Source organism: Amblyomma mixtum, chromosome 4, assembly GCF_055824585.1.
Source record: "Amblyomma mixtum isolate Tamu chromosome 4, ASM5582458v1, whole genome shotgun sequence".
Classification (NCBI taxonomy): domain Eukaryota; kingdom Metazoa; phylum Arthropoda; class Arachnida; order Ixodida; family Ixodidae; genus Amblyomma; species Amblyomma mixtum.
The window spans coordinates 30,651,712-30,677,023 of record NC_143015.1 but is presented as its reverse complement, the minus strand read 5'-3'; the positions used below and the strand labels follow the sequence as shown (position 1 = coordinate 30,677,023).

At 44.6% G+C, this 25,312-nt stretch overlaps 1 protein-coding gene across 1 annotated transcript in view; it reads left to right on the top strand.

Annotated features, from left to right (window-relative positions):
* The window catches only part of LOC149346065 (cardioacceleratory peptide receptor-like), an 89,207-nt gene that overhangs the window by 51,363 nt on the left and 12,532 nt on the right, over positions 1–25,312 (top strand). Inside the window, exons 2-3 of the mRNA XM_089585342.1 lie at positions 17,378–17,507; positions 20,373–20,476. Of these exons, the coding sequence (XP_089441468.1) occupies positions 17,378–17,507; positions 20,373–20,476 (234 nt within the window). The remainder of the gene's footprint in view (positions 1–17,377; positions 17,508–20,372; positions 20,477–25,312) is intronic.

Here is a 25,312-nt window from a genome sequence, read left to right as displayed (position 1 = left end):
CACCTCCACTGATATCTTGAAAAAATGATTAATTTGTTATGAAGCAAGTTTTCATGACATTAAGAAGAAAATTCAGGTTGCAGGTAGATGCTATATTGTTCCCCTATCAAAGTGAAAACATCGCTGCAACATGTGTTCAGATATCCTCAAAATATGTTCATTGTGAAGGAGTTCGTGGCCTTTTCCTCTGCCTTTCAAAAGTGATTAACGCCTTCAGAGCTATCAGCTGCTTCAAGTTGGTCTTCAGTGCTCTGTGCGCTTTCTTTGCTTTCTCGCCATCCCTACTTCACTGTAGTCTGGCCCTCTATCTAGCACTGCAACGTTTGCGCAGCGCTCCAGGGTGTACCTATTCATCACACATATCTTTTTCCCGAGCATTCATCCGGGTGTTCGCGTCTTATGGCGCATGTATACGACCCACAGGCGCTCCCCAAGGCCCTGGACTAGCCGTTGCAACAACTACAAGTCAACTCCAGTCCACTAATACTATAATAAGAGCCCAATACCACTAATAAGAGCCCAGGGCAACTCCCTCATGGAACCTCAACCGTGAGAACTGCATTCAAGGTCCAACCATAAAGTCTCCCCCAGCTCCCCCGAGAAACAATACGCCTCTAACAAGCACGCGGTATTGCTCTCGCCTAGAGTGAAAAATGCAGCACAAACAACTCTTCCAGATATTCCAGTATACCTGCATCATAATACGCAGGGGGACGGGCTCACTAACTCTGCCGAACTTCGACAAAAGGTCCGCACTCTCCTTTGAACGCAGTTCGCAAATTGTTCGAAAAGCAATCATGAAACGTTGTCTGCCGATCTGAGCAGCAACGCTAATGAAGTTTTCCTCCTGGCGCTCCCTGACGCCTAATTAGATTAGGGAGGGTATGGTGCGGTGCCTACCTAGTTTGGTCGGCCTGTTTTCTCTTTTAGCTCTGCTTTCTGCTAATACCCGCCGTCTTCAGCGCTGAAGCGATCTCATTTCTGCGACGTGTCCGCTTTCAGCTGATAGCAGAAGCAACAACCCCATAGCAACACGCAAAATAAAGCGAAATGCAGCACACAATGAAAAATACTAAATAATTTCAGATTGAAACTGAAGATCATGTACTGCATTCAAAGCAGCTTTATGTGCTTCACGTGCCTATTATAAACGGATCGCTCGACTGAGTTGGCTCTCGTACAGTGCGGGGCATGTGTTTTTGGCCGCATTTTAAGATACGCATTCGTGGATTATACAGGATAACAGTACGCTGAAATTCACAGCAACTTACAGCCAAATTTGAAAGGACGCTCAGCAGCGGTGGGAAATCGACTCCTTAAAGATTCCTCGCTAATGGACTTGATTTTTTACCGCCACTGAGCGCCCTTCCTAATTTTGCTGGGTGTCGTTATGAATTGCAGCGTACTGTTATCCTGTTTACTCCACACATGCCGTACCTTAAATGGGACCTAAAACTCTTGCTGGACAGTGTGTGATAACCAAGTCAGTTGCGCGATCAGTTTATAATAGGCATGTAAAGAATATGACGCTTCTTTGTGTGCGTTGTAGGATCTGCAGTTTCAGTCTGAAATTAATTTGCTATTTACTTCGTGTTCTCCATTTCGCTTAACTTTTCGTGGTCCTTGTTACCGTTATCAACTGAAAGTGGTTACGTCGCAGAAACGGGATCTCTTCAGCGTTGATGGCGGCAACAATTAACCGGAAGCAGTGCTCGAGAGTAAGAAGGACGAGCAAGCTAGGTGTTATAGATGGAGCAGTTTGCCTAGAAGTATCATTCCTTCGTTCCAGTTCGTTTATTAAAGGCTGCACTCTTACTCACTTACTTATGAAAAGGGTTTTGCTTTCAATGACCTGAGAAAGGGTTTTAAAAAAATGTAATACATCGGAGGTGGCTAATAGTAACGATATCTTGTTTGCGCCTACCTGCAAGGCAGCCTTGTTTTATTTTTTTGTACCAATCTGCAACACCACACCATCTACCGGGCTAGCTGGTTGCGATCCACATGTATCAACAGCGCGAACACAAAAAAAACAGGAAGGAGGAAAAGATAGTATAGACCGCTGAACAGCAACTCAATAAAGCCGTCCGCAGATACGCCACAGTCATTTTGGAAGGTCACCACACCGTCTCCATCGATCGCATCACGAACACATTCTATGAGGTTATCCTGAGGAATGTAATAAAACAGGTCCTTGATATCAATGGAGAAGCCATTGAACGACTTTGTTCTGTTCTCTTGCAGGAATGTCACAACTTCGGTCTTTACTACCTTCTCCTCCTTCCGGTTTTTTGTGTTTGCGCTGCTGATACATATGTATCAATCTGCAGCCCTTAGAAGTGAACCACGCTTGCTCAGGTTTTCACGGCAAACGCCATGCTTCATTCGTGAGGAACAGAGTTGAAATCACCATTACTTGTAAACGCAAGAGCGCCGTCAGGCGATTTTCTTCTTATTGTGTGGTATCTATTTAAATGCCAGAAGAAAGATCCATGCAGGAGGTACATTGCTACAAAAAACTTAGTCGTTCGTTTCTGCACCTCCCTTGCGCATTAATCAAATGAGCTTGGGCCGAAAATTATTGTTTCAAAATATGCGGTTACGATTTCAGTTATTGAATTACCCGAATATTAAAAAATGCTCCCAGTAGCCCGACACGACAGCAAAAATATACCAGGTGTCTCAAAGAAGATTTTCAAAAATTTCTAAAAATAGGCTTTTCTGTGTACAAATATGGCTTTTGTGGCATAGTGTTGGTGGTTACCAGTGTTGGCGGTCATCGCAACACCCGTGAATAATTAATAATTTAATAATTAACTTTTAACTATTAAAGTTAGACGCCTAATTGCAATCAGAGATTTGTAGCCTGTCCTTAGAAATTGCAATACCTGTTTTTAGAATTCTGAAAAGCCGATTATCCTTGGCGCTTAGGCTCAACAAAATTTCGCTGCATCGTGCCAAGATACATGCATAGCATGCTCGCAAAGCTACCTTTCCAGTGCCTGTAACTAGACAAAAAAGCTAAAAAGGTGTAATTCCGGGTTAATTCCAAATATAAAGCATAAAGGCAGCCTGAATAAAACTCCCATTTAATCTGTACCACCGGCACCTTCAGTTCGTTGTTTCACCATACTTTCACTTATTATTATCTAGAATCCCAATTCGCTAACAACTTCATAAACTAACTTTTTTTTCGCCGTTACCAGCAGCTTCAAATATGCATCTTCAAAGACGCAGCTTCAAAGACGCACCAGAGAAAGGAAGGATTTACGAGATCATAGATTTTGCGATAAAAAATTGCGCTTACTTAATTATACAGTTATTGACTTTGTGTTTTTATTTGCTCTGGCGGTTTATTCACTTTTTTGCTCATATTAACAATCGTCATTGGTAAGCTTACGTTAAATACTGTACCGCTTCCCTCTAAGAGTGCACGCTCCACAAAAATGGCAGCCGTTTTCTAAAGCGTTCGGTACTCGTTCATGTCGACAGCCCGTAAGGCTCGCGAAATTTATAAGCGGTCGGGAAAAGCCTGCAGCTGCAACTATTACACCTTGCTCTACGCCTGAGACAGCCATACATTCCACCCTATTTGGGGCTGCAAGTGTGCTAGTTATAGAAACTAAATCGCTCCCTAAGGACGCAGGTCTTTTAGATCCCAGCTCTTAGCGCCCGTTCGTGGGTTGAGCCGCGTCGCCGTCGCCGGCGTAACCGAGCGAACGAGGGTACCGTCGCTCACTCATTGATGGCGCCAGAATAGTGCGCGCAGTGGAAATCTGCAGTGGAAGTTAGCAAAAACGATTGGAGGATTGGTGGCTGAAAAGCAGAGATGTGGCATAAGGTTAGAAGTGTAGGAAACCGTAGGTAAAGATGATGGCGAATCTTAATGAGAATTGCCAACACGGTGAACAAAAAAACAGTAAAGAAAGAAAAGCTAAGCATGGTGGCAATTGCCACCACCCCGTTTCAAAGGGGGCGCTCCTATCCGTCTATCAATCCATCCATAGTCTATCCCCAATGCATGAGTGGATGGGGTGGCTGGGGTGGAGTGGTTTGTCTGCGGCGGCACGCACCCAAGCGCACCCAAGCGCCAAGAAGGCAGGGCGCCTTCTCGCAGTCGCGTCACGCTTCTCTTCGTTGGCGGGAGATGGTGTGAAATGGGCTGCATGCGAGAGATTGTCGGCTTCGGCCACGCCATTCACGGTGTTGTCTTTCTGGTATAAACCATCTGCTTATGAGCACAGCCGAAAAAGTTATCAGCCATTTCTTTCTGAAGAATGAGCGAGGCAATCTGTAGAAATACTTCGTCTGCCGCTGCTGGCAAACGACCTTCGCGAGCAGAGGCTCAGTGCCACCGAGGCCAGGTGCGCGCCGCAAAAGCAGCAACTCAGCGCCCCGCCGAGAGGACCCTGCCGGCCGCGTAGGCGAAGCACAAACTCAAAGATGCCGCCGGCAGGAATCAAGAGTTCGCGGTGCCGATGTAAAGGTTAGGCGGCGCTCTCGAGAGACCCTGCCATTAGTTCCGCCGAAGCAGACAGAGCGGCGCTCAAATTTCGCATTAAAGAGATCAAATCGTCCTTAGAATTTTTTTTTTACGGTCTCTCTCAATACACACCGCTTTCCGTCTGTTTTATTGAAGATACTGGATTTCATCATTATGACGGCTGTCGTATTTCTTGGCGCATTGCGTACAAAACACAGAAATAATGGGCAGTTTCTAACAAACAAACAAAAAAACCGTTGAGCAGCTCTCGCATTCAATATATCATAAGACTGTGTATTTTGAATGTTTTTGTTTTGTGGAGCATGACACTTTAATAGGGGGAAGGACGGAAACTGGGAGACGTCCTGCTGTCTCTACGATTGTGAGAAACTCACGTTTTTTGGCTGCGGAGGCGACTTCACGGTGCCTCTTCGTTCGGTTTAACTTACTGCGGAGGCCACAGTTTTTTGTTTTTTTCTGAAGCGTAGTGCCATAGCCCTAATGCAAGTTTTGACATTACGTCCACCCTTGTTCGTAATAAAGCAAGAGTTCGTCATAATTGGGACCGTTATAAGTGAGCCCGGCTGCATTTATAATATTTTGGTGCAGACAGGCGTATTAATTCTCCTGACAAAAATGAGGTGAACGGTTTCGGAAAATCATTTAACGAGGATGAGATATAGGAGAATTATGCTAGTCATGCAGCAACGTAATTGCTAGAATAGTGTAGCAGTAAGAGGAAAACATTATGTGTTAACATAATATCACTAAGATAACACTAAGTATTCAGCGGTCTTAAGGAAAATAATACGAGCCGTAAGAATTTTGCAACGCCGGGTGGCTGAGAGAATGAAATTTAGTGGAATAGCAAAGAATAAGGAAGCATACCTCCCCCCTCCCCCTTTTTACATTTGAAGCACGTAAGCAGTGTTGCATGTCTGGTGCCATGCTACAGAAGTAAGCCCATATCAAGCATTGTTGCGCTTACACAATTACTGGAGTCATACTGCTGCGAAAATTAGTTCCGCTGTTCGATCTCCATCGTATGGTCTGGCAACACCATTCAGTTTAAGGTAATATATTAATGCGGTAGCGGACAGTCCTTTTAATGTTCGAAGCAGGCGGTAATCTGTGCGCCCAAAGCGCTGACTGGCATTTTCATGAACGCGTCCATAAAAAAAGAAAAAAAAAAGGAACGCGCAGGCGATCGAACCAGACACACTACATCACCATTAATTCTGCTGTCTCCGTCTTTCACACTGCAGCGATAAGAAGGGCCTGCGTGTGACATTAACCATAAATATAGATTTTCGTTTCAGAAGGTAGAGCAGGCCCCGCAGCGATCATAAACCACGTCGTTGATCACCACCTTCTGGACCATAAATCTTTCGCACTTGTTTTTTTTTTCCAGAGCCTTGCTTAAGAGCAATTCCAGGTTCTTGATCTTGGGTGGGGTTGATTCAATTCCAAGCGTTTTCCACTTGCGTAGAGGTTTTCTTTTCAGCACATCCCGTTTTTCTGATCCCTGTAGCTGCATATGTTGTCGATACCGCGAAGGCCATGTTGCGGCAGAGTCGAGGGGGGGTTTGAAATGCGTTTGCTCCGCGACTGAGAGGTGAATATCGCTCAAAAGAATTTGCTTTCGCCGACACTGTTACGTGCACGTTTTAAGTTGCCGCCGTATTTCTGGATCCATGTGTAAATGTATTCCTAGCTGGCAGAAAAGTGGTCATTTGCCTTTGGTAGCATTTACAACGTTTCTGTTGTGCGCTCGTTGTTATTGCTCTTGGCGGCAAATGAAAACAATCATCCCAGACAACCGCCTGCATTTTGTTTTTAACATTCCTTGAAATGAAGACTTAAGCCGTTGAACACTTGCATCTGCTTTATGCTTCACTTCATGCATTTGTAGCCTTTACTGTGTGTGCTCTAAGAGTAGTTTTTGCATCTGTATGCGCTTCTTCTGAAAAGAAGCGGTAAGGACACGCAACTTTTTCTGAACCACGAACTGTCAAGCTAATTATAGACGTGCAAAAGTTGTCATATGCCCTCTCTTCCAAAGACATCCAGAGTTCGATTTCCGCTACGGAGTTCCTTTCATCAGTGACGCTGAAGATAACTATTGAACACAGCGAATCAGTCCTTTGTATCTCAAACGTGTGTTTCTTTTCCTTGATGTTTCTGGTCCTTAGTTGCTGAGTGCGCCGTGAGTGGTTGAAAACAGCATTCCACTCAACGCGTGGCAGGTTTTAAAGCTTGCGTTATCTAATGACTTTCAATGTGCTCCAGAATTAAAAGTGTCCAGTCTCCAGTCTCGAGTTACTGATCAATTCGCTCTCGCCCTACCATAAGCTTGCCGTCCCGGTTAGCTCAATTGGTAGAGCGACTGCTCCGGTGTGGCGGTGGTTCCGGGTTCGAACCCCGGACCAGGACGAATTTTTCTTTAACTACGAAGTTTCTGAGAAAGCTGTATAGCTTTCCTTTGTAGCCGTATGGCTGCGCTTGGGTGGATGCCAATGAGTAATTACTCCCTTATTAAAACTATCCAGTCTCCGCGCCGGACGGATGCATAGCTATGGCAGACCGGAGGACTCATGTTAGCGAGTTTATTTATCACAAGGGCGCTCCACTACAAGCATGGTCATTAACGCAATGCAGCCGAGAAGGCCAACGGAACTGGTGTTCTGCCATACCCGAAACATGATGCAAAAAAGGAATCGTCGTTATGGAAATCGGGTGCCCATTGCACTTGCACATTTTCCGATACAGCACGACAACCACTGGGCTCAGTATTTTTGTGGGGCTCATATAATTATCCCTGTGCGAGACTTATCGCAACTCAGGCGGGTCTGTTTTTTTAGTGCGCAAGGAATATAACCTCCAATCTCAGATTTCGCCGATGTTTATTTGCCCGAAGCCTCTCTTCGTGACCTAAGTGGCAGCTGGCCAACCTAGGTCACCTACGTTTTGACGTCATCGTACCCGACCGGCCCACCGTATTGTAACACTTTACAACGTATTGTAACAGTTATTTGTAACAGTCAAAGATTATTTCTTCCAGCTAGTAACAAGAGAATGGAACCGTCTAGACGCATACATAACTAACGTTGATTCGTTTTCAAATTTTTGTTCCGAACTAGAAGGCGCGTTTTAAAACTAGAGTTGTGGCTACAAAGCTTTTCTTCAGTTTTTGTCTATTTCAAGGAGTGTACGATGTGTTATGCTCATGTTTATGTTATGTTTATGTTTCTGAACTGGCATGTTTTTTTCTTTAATTTACTTGTGCAAATCTGTCAAACTCCTTTTCAGTTTTAATGTGCTATGAATTGTCTAGATTATAGCTGTCCATTGCACAGCCGCTTTTAGGCTGTTTTTTTCCAGCCAAGAATAAACTTAGCGGATTGTGCAAGCGTGGAAATGAGGATGGAAGCAAAAAAGGCTGCCAGAAGAAGCATAAGCGGAATTTGTCCACTGTCGTGTTGGTGTCGTTTACAAGATCCCGACCTCGTGTGGCAGTTTCTACATCGGTGAGACGGGACGCTGCATAAACGATCGACTACGTGAACACAAAAAAGATATAGAGATTAAGCCACGCAGAAACCACTTTGCATTGCATTGTGCAGTGTGAAGATTGCGAGGCGGATCTCAATCGGACCATTATCATCACCCGTTAGAAAGATGAGACCACGAAGCTCATTTCGGAGGCCTGCCATATTAAAAAAGCTAGGTAACACCTGTATCAGCAGCCCATCGATAAATCTACTACCTAAGGAACATGCGTATCTTAATCAGTGGCGTGCCTATTTTCAGTCAGGTTATGTGGTTGGGCGGTATCTTTCTCTCATGCTTTTCTTGTTTTTTTTACTTGTGCCATTTCATTCATATGCTGCCTTGCCTGTAGCAATAAACCATTTGGTTGTTAGTCAGCGCTTGTGTTTGTCCTTTTCTTGTCTCGTCTTGGTTTGGTTTGCTTTATTGGGGTTTAACGTCCAGAAGCAACTCAGGCTATGAGGGACGTCGTAGTGAAGGGCTCCGGAAATTTCGACCACCTGGGGTTCTTTAACGTGCACTGACATCGCACAGTACACGGGCCTCTAGAATTTCGCCTTCATCAAAATTCAGCCGCCGCGGTCGGGATCGAACCCGCGTCTTTCGGGTCAGGAGCCGAGCGCCGTAATCACTGAGCCACCGCGGCAAGTGTCTCGTCTTCCGTTGCGCTGTTTTATCCAATTATTCAAGCTTTTTGAAACGTTATCGTTTACTATGATACATGTAATGCCCATCTGCCAAGGTCTCAACCAGAGACTGGCAATATTCCAAATAAATAAAACACCAGCCGTGGCAGGTGCCATTTGAAGTCCTGACTGGTCGCGAAAGGTTGAACCTTAGACTCAAAAACCACACCCGTGGCTGCCCCTGCCATCGCAGGGCAGTGGAGCCGCGTTTAACCCAGGACAACTGCGCCGGAAGGGGTATGAGGGCACCGAGCGATCTATAAATGTAAAGTAGAGAATGATCAACTGCGCATATATGGGCAGTCACCGATTAACACTACCGCGTACTATCCTCAAGGCGGAACTGACGTGGGCTAGCACAAAGTCCCCCACACACCGATTCCGCCCATAATTGTCTCAAGCCTGCTTGACCTTGCAAACCGAACCTAGGAGCGAAACCGAAATGCAGAGAGATGTAATAGCGTATCCAATTCGCATTTGGTTTAATCAAGCTGAATCGGCTGTAATTTTTGTTAGTGGAGACATCGAGGGAGGTTTGTTGGCAGAAATTTGTGCTGTAACGACTGTAGGTTGTAGCTGAACATAATGTAACATTTTACTCTTGTCATATATAAATAGCTTTTAGGCGCAAAAACGTACTATACATATAGGTAGGTGACAGGACGATGGCGCTTCGTCCTGTCACCTACCTATATGTATAGTACGTTTTTGTGCCTTAAAACTTCTTAATTATGAACCAAAACCAACTTTCCCAGCAGCAAGTGCTCTTAGATTACTCTTTTTGTTTGGCATTAAGGCTGCCTTTCGCTGCACATTTCGTATATTATCACCCGCTGGTTGCTTCCGGGGTTGTTATTAAACATTACTTGTTTTGCCCCGTCTCTATTCCATTTTCACCTTCCGCTCATTTCTTCGCCCCATTCAAGCCATTCTTGGCTTCTTGCCTGAGGATGACCGAATAGGATTACCTGGCCACGTTTGTCCGGCGGGTTGCCGATGTGCTGAAGGTTAAACTTAAGGCTGCTCTTAAAATTAGTTCCCTGCTTCAGCACTGCTAAATCTGTCGATGAGCTCTGTCGGCGTGCATGCTTAAGGTTTGTGTTCATTCGTTACGTAGTCCCTTAATGTTGGCGCATCGCAAGATTTCGCGTCGCTTTTGGTGCTCAAAGTACGTTTAGGTGGGAGCGATTGAAATTAATTCAATTGGCATTCCGTGTCATTATACTGAAAAGCGCTCAGGGTTTCTATGACAGTACCATACGTTAGCCCACTATGCTTGAGAAACCATAGCGCCGCGTTTGCCACAGATAATGTCCATAAACGACCTCGCTCGAATTTGATGCTTAGAACAACCACTTGTCAAACTTGTTCTTAACGTGAAAAATCTGTTCCTTTAAAGCCGGTGACATCACAATATTTGCGAAATACTGTTTTGACTCACTAACGAACGCAGCTCACGAAAGGTCTTGAAATTATATCTAGTCTTGAATTAAATTATAGGGGAAAGTTTAAAGTAAAGAGGCCATACCTGGTGAGTAAACGAACTGTAACTAGTGATAACATAGCATAAGAAGAGGAGTGAAAATATGTTTATTAAGAGTGGGTGGCTGTTAGGACTAGAAAGCTGAAGTAGAATAGAAACGGAGAAACTTTAGGCGTGTGTAGCGAAGAATGAATTTCATCCAGTGCGCCCAAGAGAGGCAGGTGGGTCCTAGATATTAGGATTTTGTGAGGTGAGGGTAGCAGCAATGGGCGAAGGAGACGTTTTGAGACCAGAGATCAATGGGAGAGAATTTCAACATCCAGGTGACGTAGCCCGGCACGAGCTAAGGAGAAATGAGTGGAGAGCTTTGTGTTTCGCTGAGCAAGTACTAACTCTCACAGGCACTCTGCCGCAAAAAAAAAAAAATGTAGTAATTATAAGGCCCTACAAGCTTCTGTATATAAGGCATCTGTATACGAGGGGGGACCCAAAAGAAACCGGATTTTTCGTATAAAAACTTTATTTATTAACTCTTGCACAAAATTCCTTCAGTCACCTTCAAAGTACTCTCCATGAAATGCGATGCACTTATCAAGTCTTTTTTCCCACTGTTTGAAGCATCTCTGGAACTCTTCAACTTTGATATCTTCCGGTGCCCTCTGCGAAGCTGTTTGTACGGCCACCACATCAACAAAACGCTTCCATTTTAGACTTTTCTTCATTCTTGGAAAGAGAAAAAGTCGCACGGGGCTAGCTCTGGTGAATATGGAGGGTGGGGAACGACAGTCCATCCCCCATAGGCCAAATAGTGGGTCACTCGTAAGGCCGTGTGTGCGGGGGCGTTGTCGTGATCAAGGAACCAGTGACCTGATCGCCAACGTTCCTTGCGTTTCCTCCGCACATCCTCTCGCAGACGTCTTAAAACTTCCAAATAAAAGTGCTTGTTAACAGTCTGGCCAGGGGGAACAAATTCCTGGTGCAAAATTCAACGAACATCACAAAAGACAATGATCATTGTCTTCACATTCGACGTCAACTGCCTTGCTTTTTTTTGGTCTCGAGGAGTTGGGAGACTTCCACTGGTTTAACGCTTGCTTAGTTTCTAGATCATACCCCTAACACCAACTCTCATCATCTGTAATGATTTTGGTGAAGAAGTTTGGATCACTTTCAATCTTATTTTTTTAATCCCTACTCAAATTTAATCGAATGTTCTTTTGATCCTGTGTGAGAATGCGAGGAAGAAGTTTAGCGAAAACACGTCTCCTTTGCAACTGCTCAGTCAAAATTCGCTGACAGGAGCTCCAACTCACCCCTGTCTCTTCTGAAATTTGGTCGATCGTGAAACGACCATCTTTGTTCCTTTTTGGCGGATTTTTTCAACGTTTTCATCGTTTCGAGACGTTGAAGGATGCCCAGAACGAGCATGGTCTTCGACACTCATCTCACAACGTTTGAAGCGCCCAAACCACTCGGAAACTTGTGTGCGGCTCATAGCACCCTCTTTAAAAGCCTGTTGCAACATTTGGTAAGCTTCCGTTGCCGATTTTTCAAGCAGGAAACAAAACATCAAACACACTCTCTGTTCTTTTAAATTTGCCATAAAGATTTCGCAGGCGGAACGAAGTAACTGCAAGCGAAACACAACACTGCGCTCAAATGTTTGCCTACAAATTTATGTCGTCTGAACAGCTGTTTCGTGAAGGTCTCTGCTAACCCCATCTAGCGGTAGAACTCTCTACTACGTCTACGAATGGTAGCGCGCTCTCAGTTCGGTTTCTTTTGGGTCCCCCCTCGTATGTGGGCTCTTCTACGTAGAGCAGAATTTACTGGTTGTGACCTGATCTTCCACGTCTTATTTTGTTGCCCCTGAAATGTCTTCATGCAAAACGACAGAGTTAGAGAATTTGGATAACCGTCGCAGTGTTGTTATAAATTGTAATTTGTCTCCTTGATGTGCACACTTCGATACAATTCTAGAGCAGTGTATAGAAGAGAGAAAATCAAAACTCCAGACTTTTTTCTTTTTGAAGAACAGGTGTCTAGCCACTTCGCATCGAAGACCGCCGTAGCACCCGCTGGCTCTCACTCGAAGGTGGCTTCGTTTACTTTTAATTATAACATATAACACGTAAATCTCTTACTGCCCCAACTTTTGTTTCCGTCAAAATGTTTCAGCAACAAAACAGCCTAGTTTAACGAACTCGATGGAGGTTTAAAGCTATATAAAGCTTAAAGAAGGCTGCTAACACCATGGTCGGGAACATATAGCTCTAATAGAAGAAAAGCGTTTGAAAATGATCTGCGGGATTATAATAATTAGCAGCATGAAGTCAGCTACATTCGTAATTGGTTAAATGTCGAACTTTATTAAGCATTGCGATACGCTTCGCGGAAATGGAAGAAAACCAGGCGTCTGGATATCAATCTTGTAGTAACAACAGCATTTAGTGTCTTTGACGCTTCTAGGGGAACTCACAATCCAAACAATTTCGAAGGAGGTTTCGTAACTTCTTTTATACAATTTTTACGTAATCGTATCGCCCATTACAGCCACATTGCAGCCCTTGTTTTCTTTAAACGCAATGGCCCTCCTTTCACTTAACATTGTCCTGACTGGTTTCTTTTGGCGATGTGCTATTCGTCGCGTGCGCTGCGCTTCGGCCTTCTGTTTCACTGGAAACGAATTTGGAACATCATGTAATTAGCAGGCAAGTGCGACTGAGGTCTCAAAGTTGCAAAGCGCCCTTGTCTGAAAAATTGGCGCATGACTTTGTAAAGCCTGCTAACTTGTACTACATTTCGTTTTAATGCTAGACGATTGATTATATGAGCAAATAGTATTATGCAGTCAGCGCAGGCTGCTCCTAAAGGCATTTTCTGAACGACTGTCCGTCGCGGACTATCCCCTTGGTAGTTTCACAACTCCTAATAATGCTGCACAGTCCTCTAGAAGAGACGGATGCCGCGTAAATCCAGATCCAGAGTCTGCTGAAGAGGAAAGGATCTCGATCTTTACTTAGCGCTAAACCCTCTTCGTGTACTAAGTCTCCGTTTGCCTAAAAAAGCTGAAGGCACAAGTATCCTACCGTGCGTTCAAGTGTAAACTACAAATTTATCCCTCCTTGCATCCGATCTAACGCATACTTATGAAGGGAACACTTTCGTTGGTACTTGAATATTTGTGGACTGAGACTGAACACCATTGCAAACTTTTCTCGCATAGCTCTGTCAATGGGATTTACGAAACTAGTGCATCTACTTAACGCTAACCATCTTCGAATGATTCCTCCATTAGCGGTATTATGCGGAATGTGCCTTCTGTTTTGGCAGCAGAAGCATTCAGCAAGGCGGCCTCAAAAAGCCTTACATAATGCTTCAATAAAGACGTGGTGATTATCCCGGACTCGAGGGCAGCCAGAGCTTAGCCGCCATGAGCAGGAGACTACGCCCTATCATTTTGCGTATCATCAAATATGCCTTCTGGGAATGAGATGGCTGACATCTTCGTTCATTAAGTGCTACTTACTGAGCCAAAAAAAGTACAAGTGTTGAAGGGGCGAAGATTTAAATAAAGAGAAGTCCACTTTGGGGTTATTATTTGTCATTTAAATATTATTAAATTATTATTAAATATAAATTCGATCAAGGCAGCATTCTTTTTCATACACATTGCTGAAGCATCACCCGACGGTATAACAAATACATGAACCTAAGCAGGTATGAACATGCGCAGGCTGTTTCCCATAGGACTATTGCAGAGCCAAAAAGAAATTTTTGGCACGGTGAAGGATGATTCTACTAAATGCGTGATGAAAGCATCGCAGAAAAACCAGTGTAACGTCTTCAAAACCAAATCCAAGCTGAAAGCGTTATAATCGACAAAAACTACTAGAACCTCGCAGAAAGATTACGCTTCTTGCTATAACGAGAATCTAGAGCGCAGGTGGAGGTTATTGAGCGGCTCCAGATGTCGTGGCGATTTTGTCTGAGCATTGCAGGACGCACAAGTATCTATTTTAAGAACGCTACCATTATTGGACGTGTGAAAAGGAGGAGACAGCAGGAGATTTTGGCGGCATACCGTATCATCAAGAGGAGCGGGTACATTCGCTCATGATACGTCATTGAGCGTGTTTGACAGGAAATTATATTTTTCAGCTCTTTGGAGCACCCATACATAACCATCGACAACGCGTATGACGGGCGTCCTTGGTTGGTTTTTGTGTGCTTGGCTTTTTCATGGGAACAGTGATGTGTACGCATGGCTGCTTTTTCATCGCTCAAGGGTGCACACTACGTAATATGCACCGAAATAAAGTCAATTGGTCGCCTAGCGTCGTGCTTTATGTCTCTACTGTGTCTGAGTCCTCTCCGCTAGTTTTATTCTTCTAAAGAAGGCGAACGATAGCTTCATAAAACTATTTCTGCCTTCAAACAACAAAATAAGACATTGATTACAGACCTGCGTCCACATCGTAGCAATATTTTAGATCTTTGAGGCTAGATAACGTATGCTGCTGGTAAATATGTCCATTCCCTTTTAACTCTGTTCAGTGAACGGCCGAAGTTTGAGTTCTTAATAAAAAATTCGATGCTTAGAATAATTGTTGCACCGCCATTTAGCTAACGTTTCAAGATGTGTACCGTCGGGTTAAGCATAAACTAGTGGCATATATATTATTAGGAAGCAGGGGCTTGGGTTCTTCACGTATTGAATGGAAGGCAGCATAAGTTTCGCTCATTGTTCAAGTTGACTGCATTTGTGTTTCAAGCGAAATTTTCTCGCAGCGAGGATTGCAGCCACCAGAGTGGCAACCTGAAGTTTCCCATAGAATAAGCATTCAGAAGTGCACGCAGGGCTTTTTTCAAAATTTACATTCGCATTGAGAACGTAAGAGCTGGGGCACCCGTTTGCAGTTTTCTCGCACAAGGTCGGTTTGAGATTTTAATTAGTCGGGCCTCTTTAGAGAGTGCCTTTACCGAAGCCTACGGTATTGCGGAGACTGCAACTTCCTGAAAGCTACGCCGAGCGTCTCGACCTACGTGGGTGTTTAAGAAATAGGGCATAGAGCGTAGAGGCACGCTTTGAGTCGAACTTGTATGTATAAGACTGCTGCCGCCCCACTCATCGCGGCGGGCAGGGTGCACCAAACCTTTCGGACCGAGGAGAACGCGGGGCACACAAACAGACCTCTGTATTGAATCGCCAGCTGTCCGGTTTCTCCTTCTTTCATCTTGCGCGTTGCTTTCCCAATGTTGGCACCAAACGTTGCAGGGCGAACTTTTCTCAAAGGTTAATTGGAAAACTCGAGTTCTCTTAAATAGAGCTTTCCTTTTGCACTATAAAGGGACTCTACGAGTTCCTGAGATGAGTTTTAACTTAATACAGTTAAGTCTACTAAGCTGCATAAGAGTGACCACTTTGCACAGGGTGCATGAAAACGCCGGGGCCAGAAAGGACTTTGGGCACACAAACAGACCTTTGTATTGGAGCGGCAACTGTCCAGGTTACGTTTCGTTGTTCTTGTTCACTGCTTTCTTAAAGTTTGCATTGAACGGTGCAGAAACGAACATCTGTCAAGGTTTATTTGGAAATCTTAAGTTGCCTGAGTGAGCTTCGTTGAACTCTAGAAAAGGAATTAATTCTTCGAGCTGCAAAGTTGACTTTTGTTCTAAGTCAATTGAATCGACTGGGCTGCTGAAGATCGACCTCCTTGTGTTGACACACAACTTCTTGGTGGCGGCCTAACGTAACTACGCAGCTAAAATTCCTCTGTGGTTATCATCTATTGTTATCAGGCAATTTAAGCACGACACCAAGGAACAAAACGTGAATTAAACGTAAGCTAGTATTCAAAGTTGAACTAAGAGCTTCGCATGTTTGGGCCCCTAAGCATTGTTTTAAATAATATTTTTATTGTTAGAGTTATTGTTAATGCTCCCAACCGCCTTCGAACTCATCTCGATGGAAACAGCGGATTAATGATAGGATATAGGCCCTCCTGACTTGTTCGTAACTGGGAAGTTTTACAATGAAAGGCCAACCACCCTTCTCAATGTGCCGCTCTAGAAATATGAGCAGTTTAGGGCGATCATGAGAGAAACACCTCACAGTGAAATAATCTGCGAAAGACTCACGGTACAACGCAAGGTGAAAATACTCCACGGTGAAAATACTCCGTTCATGGTGTCATCCGTACTCTAAAAAAATCATTACTTTCGAGATTAAAAAGTTTAAATCACCTGCCAAGTGTCAAATACTACGCAGTATTAATCGGTCGTTCTTCTGCCGATCACACCTTCACAAAATTCCAGGCTGCAATTGTGCACCTAAGGAACTAGGTGCCAAAAGAAGGACCACTTTTTAATAATTATGTGGTATTCTCGTTGCGGTTGAGAGCAATTCCACGTGCATGGCCTTTGGTTCTGATTAAAAAGCCTTTTCGTGTTTTCAAACTGCCTATGCTTGCGAAAATTGTGGCAACTAAGATGGAATCGCTCCTAAAGGAGGGAATTCAAAAAATGGCTGAGGCTTAACTTGGTTAACCCTGGTCAGATGCGAAGCATATTGATGGCTAGGCTTGTTAATACATGGCTTTCCTTGGTTGAATACTTGATCATTTTAATACAACCACTAGAAGCCTTCGTCGTGGGGGAAGACAACGGCATGGCTACAGCGGAACGCCGAATAACCCCGAGACGCGCGTTGGTTGGGCGCCTGGATTGCCACGGAAGCCGCGTCCGCCTGCCCGGTGGAGCGAGCGTTTCACCTACACCGACTGTGAACGCGCGTTCGAAATGCGCGGGAATGCCGCTCGAGGACATTCCGGTGTCTGGGCGATGGCATCGTTCTCCTTCTCCCAGCGCGTGACGGCGATCTGTCGTGACGTCATGTGTCACGTGGTATGTCACGTGGTGTGTCGTCACTGTACCACGTGGTCTGCACGGCGTGCAACCACAGCGACGGCGCGAGGTGGACCCTAATCTTCCTCTGTCGTGACGTCATGTGTCACGTGGTGTGCACGGCGCGTAACCACGGCGAAGGGCTGTAGTGTACCTCTAGTAATATGCTTGGCATAAAATACACGCTCTTATCGTGCTTGGAAAGAGAGCAGTAGCGGACCAATTGCGAAAGCAGGCCATCAACGCCGCTTTCTATTCTTCTTTTCCCAGGTGGAGACACTGACATTCCTGTGGATCCTCTTCGCATGCATCGTGATCGGCAACAGTGCGGTTCTCGCTGCGCTACCCAAGGGCCGCAAGTCGCGCATGAATTTCTTCATCATGCACCTCGCCATTGCAGGTGATGGAGCGCGATTTTTTTTCGAGCCAGCTTCTCCTGAGACAAGGAGATAAAAAGCAGTTCACTGTGGTTTTCAGTATTCGTCTTTTACAGCGTAGCAGGTAGTAGTAACGATGCTTGCTGAGCGGAGTTGGCGGTTGCGCTGTTCACGTAACTACGAACCAATCACGTGATGCCTAAAACGCTTTTCATTCATTCCTTGGATCACGATCAGTGAACCCACGTTATGCATCCGATGCCTGTGATGAGTTCTCAAATTTAGTGATTTGTTATGAGAAAATCTTCATTAAATATTACATACGAATAAACCGCCGTTCATAAGTATTGAAAGAATGTCGTACGCCAAAAAAGGGACGATACAGGGAGGAAAAACACAGAACAGGAAACAGGCGCAAACTAACCCGTCAAAAAGTTCTACTGCAGTTCATAAGTACTTTAGAAAATGAAATATATCGATTTAATTGCAGAAATCATCCCAAAAAGCTACGCAGTGGAACACATCACCGAGCGTTGCAATCGCCCCGTGATTTTTCATTATATTGAAATAGTCTAGTGACTTTTCTTTTCGCAGAAGTAGATTTTGTTGGTTTTCTGGGAAGTAGCCGTACAGAAAACTCATACACCGGCGGAGATTGCACAGTAGGAGAATTAGACGAACCATCCCAGAAAAAAGCAATTCTTGAAAGCACAATTGCAAATGCCGTTGAAAACAAAATATATTCTAATAACATTTACAGGGTGCTTTATTGAGGTGAATACAGGCCACATAAATTATTGGATAACATTTTTTAAAAACTCACTACCAACTGCACCACATAAACGTTGTTTGGTTTGGTTGATGGGGTTTAATGTCCCAAAGCGACTAAGGCTACGAGAGACGCCGTAGTGGAGGGCTCCGGAAATTTCGACCACCTGGGGTTCTTTAACGTGCACTGACATCGCACAGTACACGGGCCTCTAGAATTTCTCCTCCAAAGAAATTCAACCGCCGCGGCCCGCATAAACGTTGTGAAATTGTTAATGCTATATAATTATGCTCAAAGAACGTAAGCTATAAAGTGGTGATTAGAGCGGCTGTAGCCACTAAAAGGGAGCGGGGATGTTCGTTTGGGTGAAGAGTTTTACTCTACGCGGAGAGACTTCCGTCACAATGTGATAATTGTACACTGGACTAGAGGGAAAATAGAAGCGGCTATTTACCAGATTAACGAGATATCAACACAGATAGCACGCAATAAACATTGAGAATACATGAAATTTTTTTGTGAACCGAGCATAGGCAGACTTTTAGCCGGCCGCTCAATATTTTTCGGGCGGCTGATACGCCCGAAGAACGAGACGCAGCGAAGCCGCTTAATGACAGCGACGGCGTGTCGCTACGGAAATGTCAGTAGACGAAACTGCTTTCGCTATGCATATCCTGGCCCAGCTGAGCTAAGCCACTGCCATTTTTTTTTTGAAGAGAATTATTTGAGAGGTTCTTTCTATACTGACTCAGGATTTGAAACATCGAGTTGTAGATCGAGTCATCGGTGGTATTGATGGCATACATAAATACAGCTAAACATCGATAGAAGTAAGTGAAAGTGGCCTTGACTGTTTCTTCGTTGTAGCCATGGATTTTTAATCCTTTTTAATTGTCGTGAGGCATCTTGTCCACTACCGCTATTTGCTTATAGGCTTATTCGACGACCGTGCAGACCAAGGATAACCTAGCCAGCGTTCTGTTTATAGGTGATGCTATATTCGCAAAACCGTTTCGAAGGTGTATTTCGCTGCAGATAAGAAAACAGCGGCATGTGCTTGTGAGTGTATGATTCGGTCCTATATTAAACTACCTCAAAATGACCGCTCGCATGCGGTGCCGAAGAATGACAGGAGGGCTGACGCGAGTGCTTCGTCTTTTGCTGCGAAGAAACTTACTGCGGCTCTTGCTTTGTGCACAGTTGCGTATATCGGGCATCCCTGCCTTTTCTCTCTATCCATCCTACCATTGCTTCGCCGTCCTATCTTCTGCCCTGTCCCTTTCGGTCCCGCAACCAGCAGATCTAGTTCCTGACATTATAGAAAACCATCCCCGTTTCCACCACCCATCTTTTCTTTCCATTCTGTTGTATACGTTTAAACGAATAAAAACCACTTCCAACACAAGCATGAAATCTGAGTATATAGTGTATAGTATTCCAGCCCGAAGAGGAGGGGATGGATAGGGTTGGGGTGGAGGGGGGTCGTTTTGCTCAAGTAAAAAACGAGGCAAGCGGAAAGTAAGGGCACTAACTGCTCTGCGTCTATCGTCCCCTTTCTGCGCACTCAATTCCGGCCCTTTCGGACGCTTTCGGAAAGACGGCACAAGATTGAGTGTTCATACTCCCTTGTCTACGCGCTCTCTGTAGTCGAGACGCGCTCACGGATTTTTCTTGTGATCCAGTTCGTAAAGGGAAGAGTTTGAGATTACGACTTCACACGACGCGGACGTCAGCTTTCTTGTTGTCCGAGAAAGTACTCAATGCAGTTAGCCTCATAAAACCGTACAATGCCGAGCAATAAAAGCTGCTATTGCACGGTAAGAAGACGTCTGGTGTCAAAAAGTAAATTAACAAGTACGGTCCAGAAATACTAATGTTACGTATTGAGGTCGAAACCCTAGGGCACTCCGTAAGTGTTTTTTTGCACTCAAGAGAATGAACAATTTTTGTTAAATAAAGGAAACAGCTCCAAAGACAAGGACGTGACACGACTACACGCCCGAGTCTTTTGAGCAGTTGAAGGTGCCTATCATTTTTCCTCGATTTAGCGGGATGAAATTTTTTATGGAATCATTTTTTCATGGTTTTTCTGCCATTTCTTTCTTTAATTATTGTGCAGATCTCGGAGTGGGTCTGGTCAGCGTACTGACGGACATTATATGGAAGACGACCGTCGACTGGCATGGCGGCAACTTCGGCTGCAAAGTTGTGAAATTTGCACAGGTGAGCCGAAAGGTTCCTTGTGTAGTAAAATGGCAGTTTGCGCGAGTTGGTTATGCATCGGATGCACGGCCTTTGGAGCACCAAATTCTTAGGGAAAGTGTTCAACAAACTTGGTGAAGCATTGTCTCGAGTGAAAGGGTGCCCCGTTTCTCATTGACATCGAAGTCTTGCTCATCCATAATGATCGTTGTACAATTGAAGTAGCAGAGGCATTTCATAACTTGAGAAAAGGAAACAGATGTGTTAGCCAGCCTTTAGTAGCATTGTCCTCTAAGGAAATGAAGTAGCTAAACAGTGGTTAGCACCGAGAATCACACGTGCGATTACGAGACATTTTATTACCTGAAAAAAAAAAATCTCTTCCTTAAAAAGCAGCTTGCTTTTTCCAATAAGCGGAGTTGGAAGTTCAGCGCCGAGTATGTATTCTCTCTGTTCTTGTCCTGTGTCCAGGCGCTGTTCTATTACAGACTTCCTTATGTGTTTTCTCTGCCTGTCGGCAAGGAAGTGAAATGCATTAAAGTTTGGTTAAACGCTGCCCCTTCGAGTGTAGAAGGTAGGATTTTATGGTTTAACATGCTTGTCTGTTGTAGTAAGCAACTATTTTAGGAACCTCTCATCACAAGTGTGCCGCGTATCCTATATATCAGTACTTCAGTATCAGCCTTTGCATAGTATACTGCCGACTGTGACAAAAACGGGATGGGGGCAGTGTAAGCCTCAGACTGACTTCATCCCCTTGAAAGCAACCCAGCATTGCCGATTCATTACACAGTGTTTTCCTTGCTTTGTTTATTTCCGCCTGACGGAAAGCCATAAAGGCTGAGGGTAAACAAGATCAGACAATCAGCCCAAGGGCTTTGGTTGAACCCTAGGCACTGAAAGACTACTCTGGTCGGAAAGCACTTAGAAAGGCACCCAAACTCGGCCAGTCTGATATCACGCGGGAAGTCAGGAACCATTTCGCTCATTCCTCTAGAAATTCGGCGACGTAAACAGGTTCCGATCTGTATTCGCTGCCATCCCATTGTCATAAAGATCAAGGGCGTGGTTAATGAGAGCTGATTCTTTTCCTCTTGATCGCAGCAAGCGCGGAACGACAAACGGACTTAGAGAGACAGGCGAAGAAACTTAGAAAGGTCCGTGATACACACACACGGCAAACTACAGAGCAGTAAGGTATTCGATACCCAGAAAGTAATAATAGCAGTGCCATTAGCGATAACAAGTGTTTTAGCAATGATCCGGTACCGCTGAGAGACTACAAGCACGCTAATCATAATCACCAGCTTTGGCACTCTCAGAGTAGTTCGATCACTCCGAACAATAAATTTTGCGAAAACATATCTATCTCTTGCACACAAAATTCTAATATTATACCTTAATAAAATGTTCCGCCTATTCTTTGCACAGAACTAAGAATTCATACTGCTCAGTAGAAGCGTTTTCCTTTCATGGCTGTCACTGCCAGGGTAGTATGTCATGAATTATGCAAGACACTGACATTCGGCATATCTACGACGTCACTGCATTTCGATGAAATTTACCTGCGTGTATTGTATTCGCTGCCCCCCCCCCCAAAAAAAAAAAAAAACGTTACGAGTTCCTTATTGGCTTTCCTTGTTGACAATTCTCTTAATCAGTTTTAAAGGTTTCCAGGAATCCTTCTGGATTTGTGGGGTACTGTTTTGCAGAAAAGAAATTTCTCTTTCTAAGCCTACCTGTTCAAGTTTGAAAAAAATGGACAGGTAGGCACATTGCAATATAGGACAGCGAACCTAGTGCCCATAGAGGCTTTGAATAATTTAGGCAAATTGCTCCGGGCTCTACGCAGATATCCACCGGGATATCTGCACCTTTTACTGGAATCTTTTCTAGACAAGCAATCATAGCTGTTTATGTGAGCTTGTATTCAGCAGATGTAACAATACAAGAGATAGAGAGACGGGTAAACGAGTAATCTACTTGCAGATTCACCTGAAGCTTTTATAAGTTTCTAGCTTATGGGCTATTCGTGTATTTGGAATAGGAACCAAAAGCGCGGATTTCCTACAACCTCGGACGGGTCTTGCGTAAAAAATTAATGAAATTGTCGGAAGGATACCCCAACGGGCGGAGCGTTTTGCAATGGCAGTGCAGTAGCGGGTGAATATTCGATGCTTGATATAAGAAATGCGTGCAGCCACTCAACAGCAAATATATATGGGAAGGCATAAGAAGAATGAGCTATGCCAAATAAACAGCAGGCCCAGCCGTAGATCCTACCTGAGATTGAAAAATACACTCTCCCTCTCCGGCTCTTCAGTATCAGAGTGTAGAAGGTGGGCTGTCCTCACTCATTTCTGCGCGTGGGCGACTCCATTTACGCTTGCACCGTTAGGGTAGCCAGTGGTGCGCCAAAACCTGCGTTATAAGACGTTCCGGTGCTACACATAACCCTCGAGGCTTGGTTGCATTCATTCATGGGCCGACGCTGAAGAATGTCTCTCGCATTGTGCCTCCGTGTGTTACGAAAGAGACGGCCAAAGCTTTCATAACACATTGCGGCACCGCTATGCGTTCGGGATGCATGAAATCATGTTTGGCAGATGTCAACATCGTTGAAAAGAAATCCCATTGTGCGACGAGGAAGTGTTGTTAACATAAATATTGCATTAGCAAACAGAGAAGAATAGAGATGGAAAGAAGAAAAGAAAATAAAAGAATTTTAACGAGCGTTAGTTCCAGTTTTGGTACATTACGCGTGAGAGAGAAAAACTAGTGCAAAAAGAAAGAAAATGAGATAGAGCGCAGAAAGGCAGTATAGAGCTCAAATGCCCCAGAGCTCCAGAGTATACAAGCCATCGTGCCTTTTCAAGAACTTTACAGCGCATCCTTCAGAGCAAGAACAAGAAGTAGCAAAAATCATCGTCCTTTGGACATAGAAAGCACCCTGGGTGCAGCTAAATTCATTATTACGATATGTACATGTCTAATTCCATCGCTATTATATTTTATTTTACTTTTTCAAATTCGTAACCTGGCTTGTTTCAATGGTGCCCTCGGGCCTCGAATGTAATAAAGCAAATAAGGCATTAATAAATAAATAAATAAATACATGCTGCATACACGCGCGTCTAGAGGGTCTGCAGGCTTCGTGTTACGGTGAAGGAATCGCGAAGCGGTCCCGGTTTTGATTGCTAATTCCAGTGTCCCAGGAATTTCCCCGTAGAGAATCATACTGAGTGCAGCGAGCTTGAAGCGCTTACAGTAGCTAAAGCAAACAATTAATTAAAGCTGCTTTAGGAGTTCAACGGCGACGTCCTTACAAGCGCTCAAAAGCTTTTTTTTTAGAAGCGAGTACAAACACTGAAGAAGCGTGGCTTGATGGGCCAGTTGGTACATGATTCTGGAAAAAACCAACGCAAAGACACCTTCACGAGAGGAAGTAGTAGCGAGGACGACATGGGAAGAGTGCAGAGTCACGCCATGCTTTATCCACACCCGCAATGGTCGTGCTCGCAAAAGTTGCATGCCAATGAACGGTAGCGAGAAAAGAAGGGATTCTTGACCACAGAAAACAAAGAAAAACAAAGGTGAGGGTTGAGCCTCCGTTCGCTAGCGGGCGTTTAGCCGAGAGGACTTTTCCCAGGCAAAAACAAGCCTTGCTGTGGAAACATTGTGGTGTGACACTCCTACTCACCCCTCTCTCCACTTCCCCCCCCCCCCCCCCCCGAACCTGCTCAGGCCTTGTTTATTTTGCTGCCAACTCAAGTAGGAATAATTCGTAACTGCCACCTCCGGCGGCCTTCGAACGATCTATTTATGTTGGGGAGGATTTTGTGGGTGACACTCGTAGTTCCAAGGACAAGTTTACGTTCTGTTAACGACATGACAGCGCACATCATTTAGGAAAGAACAGAGAAGGGGTGGTAAGGTAAGGAGGCTGGGAACTGCCACGCACTTGTACTTTGCCGAGCATTACGATTCCTGTGCTCAGCATGCAATTTATACACCTGTATATGGTTGCACTGTCCAGGTGCTTGAAGCTCTATTGGATGCAGGTTCTTCTTTCTCTCCAAACAGCTTCTTTCCCCACTCCTTTTCCTCTAAAACTGCTAATCTTTCCAACTGTTCACCGCCTGTGTCCTGTCCACTCCCCCGTACTGGGTATGTGCCATTCTACTTGAGGCCAACCAACTGAAACCGTGGTGATCTTCACGGGCGGTTGTACATTCTGGAGCGATACTTCTTGCCAGATATTGAGTATGCATGAGATACAGGTCGCCTGAGATTGCTGTTAAGGAGTCCTTGTAGCTTGTTTTTATTCTGCACAGCAGTCACAATAATCGGCTCAGTGCATAGGAGGTTAGGCTTTTCTGGTCATCACGATGACGTTCCTTTTAGATCACTTATTCCCTTGAGCAAATGGCATATCTATGTATGGTGTTTGCCTCAGGCGGCGTTCATTTTGCTTAGCTTCTCGCTGCCGTAGTGCTTTTCTCTAAGCCCTTCTTGCTGCTGTAAAGCGTTAATGTACACCGGCTTATTAGACGTACTTGGAGCATAATACTTATTTAAAGCATTTGCAATTCCAAAGAAATGTTACTCTCAGTTGATAATATTTATGCGTAGTGGGTGTAAAACTTTTTGGGTGAGGTTATTTGTTTCCTTTTATTGTATAGAGCACCAATATTGCACAAAGCCACATGATCCGTCGGATAGCGCGATTAAGGGAGGCTGACGACGGTGAAGAAAATTTTATCGTGAATTCTTCGCGGTTACACTTCCCGGAAGAGTGCCATGATGGGGCCAAAAGCATGTCATGGGATCAGAGGAAATTGCTGGAATTCCACGGTC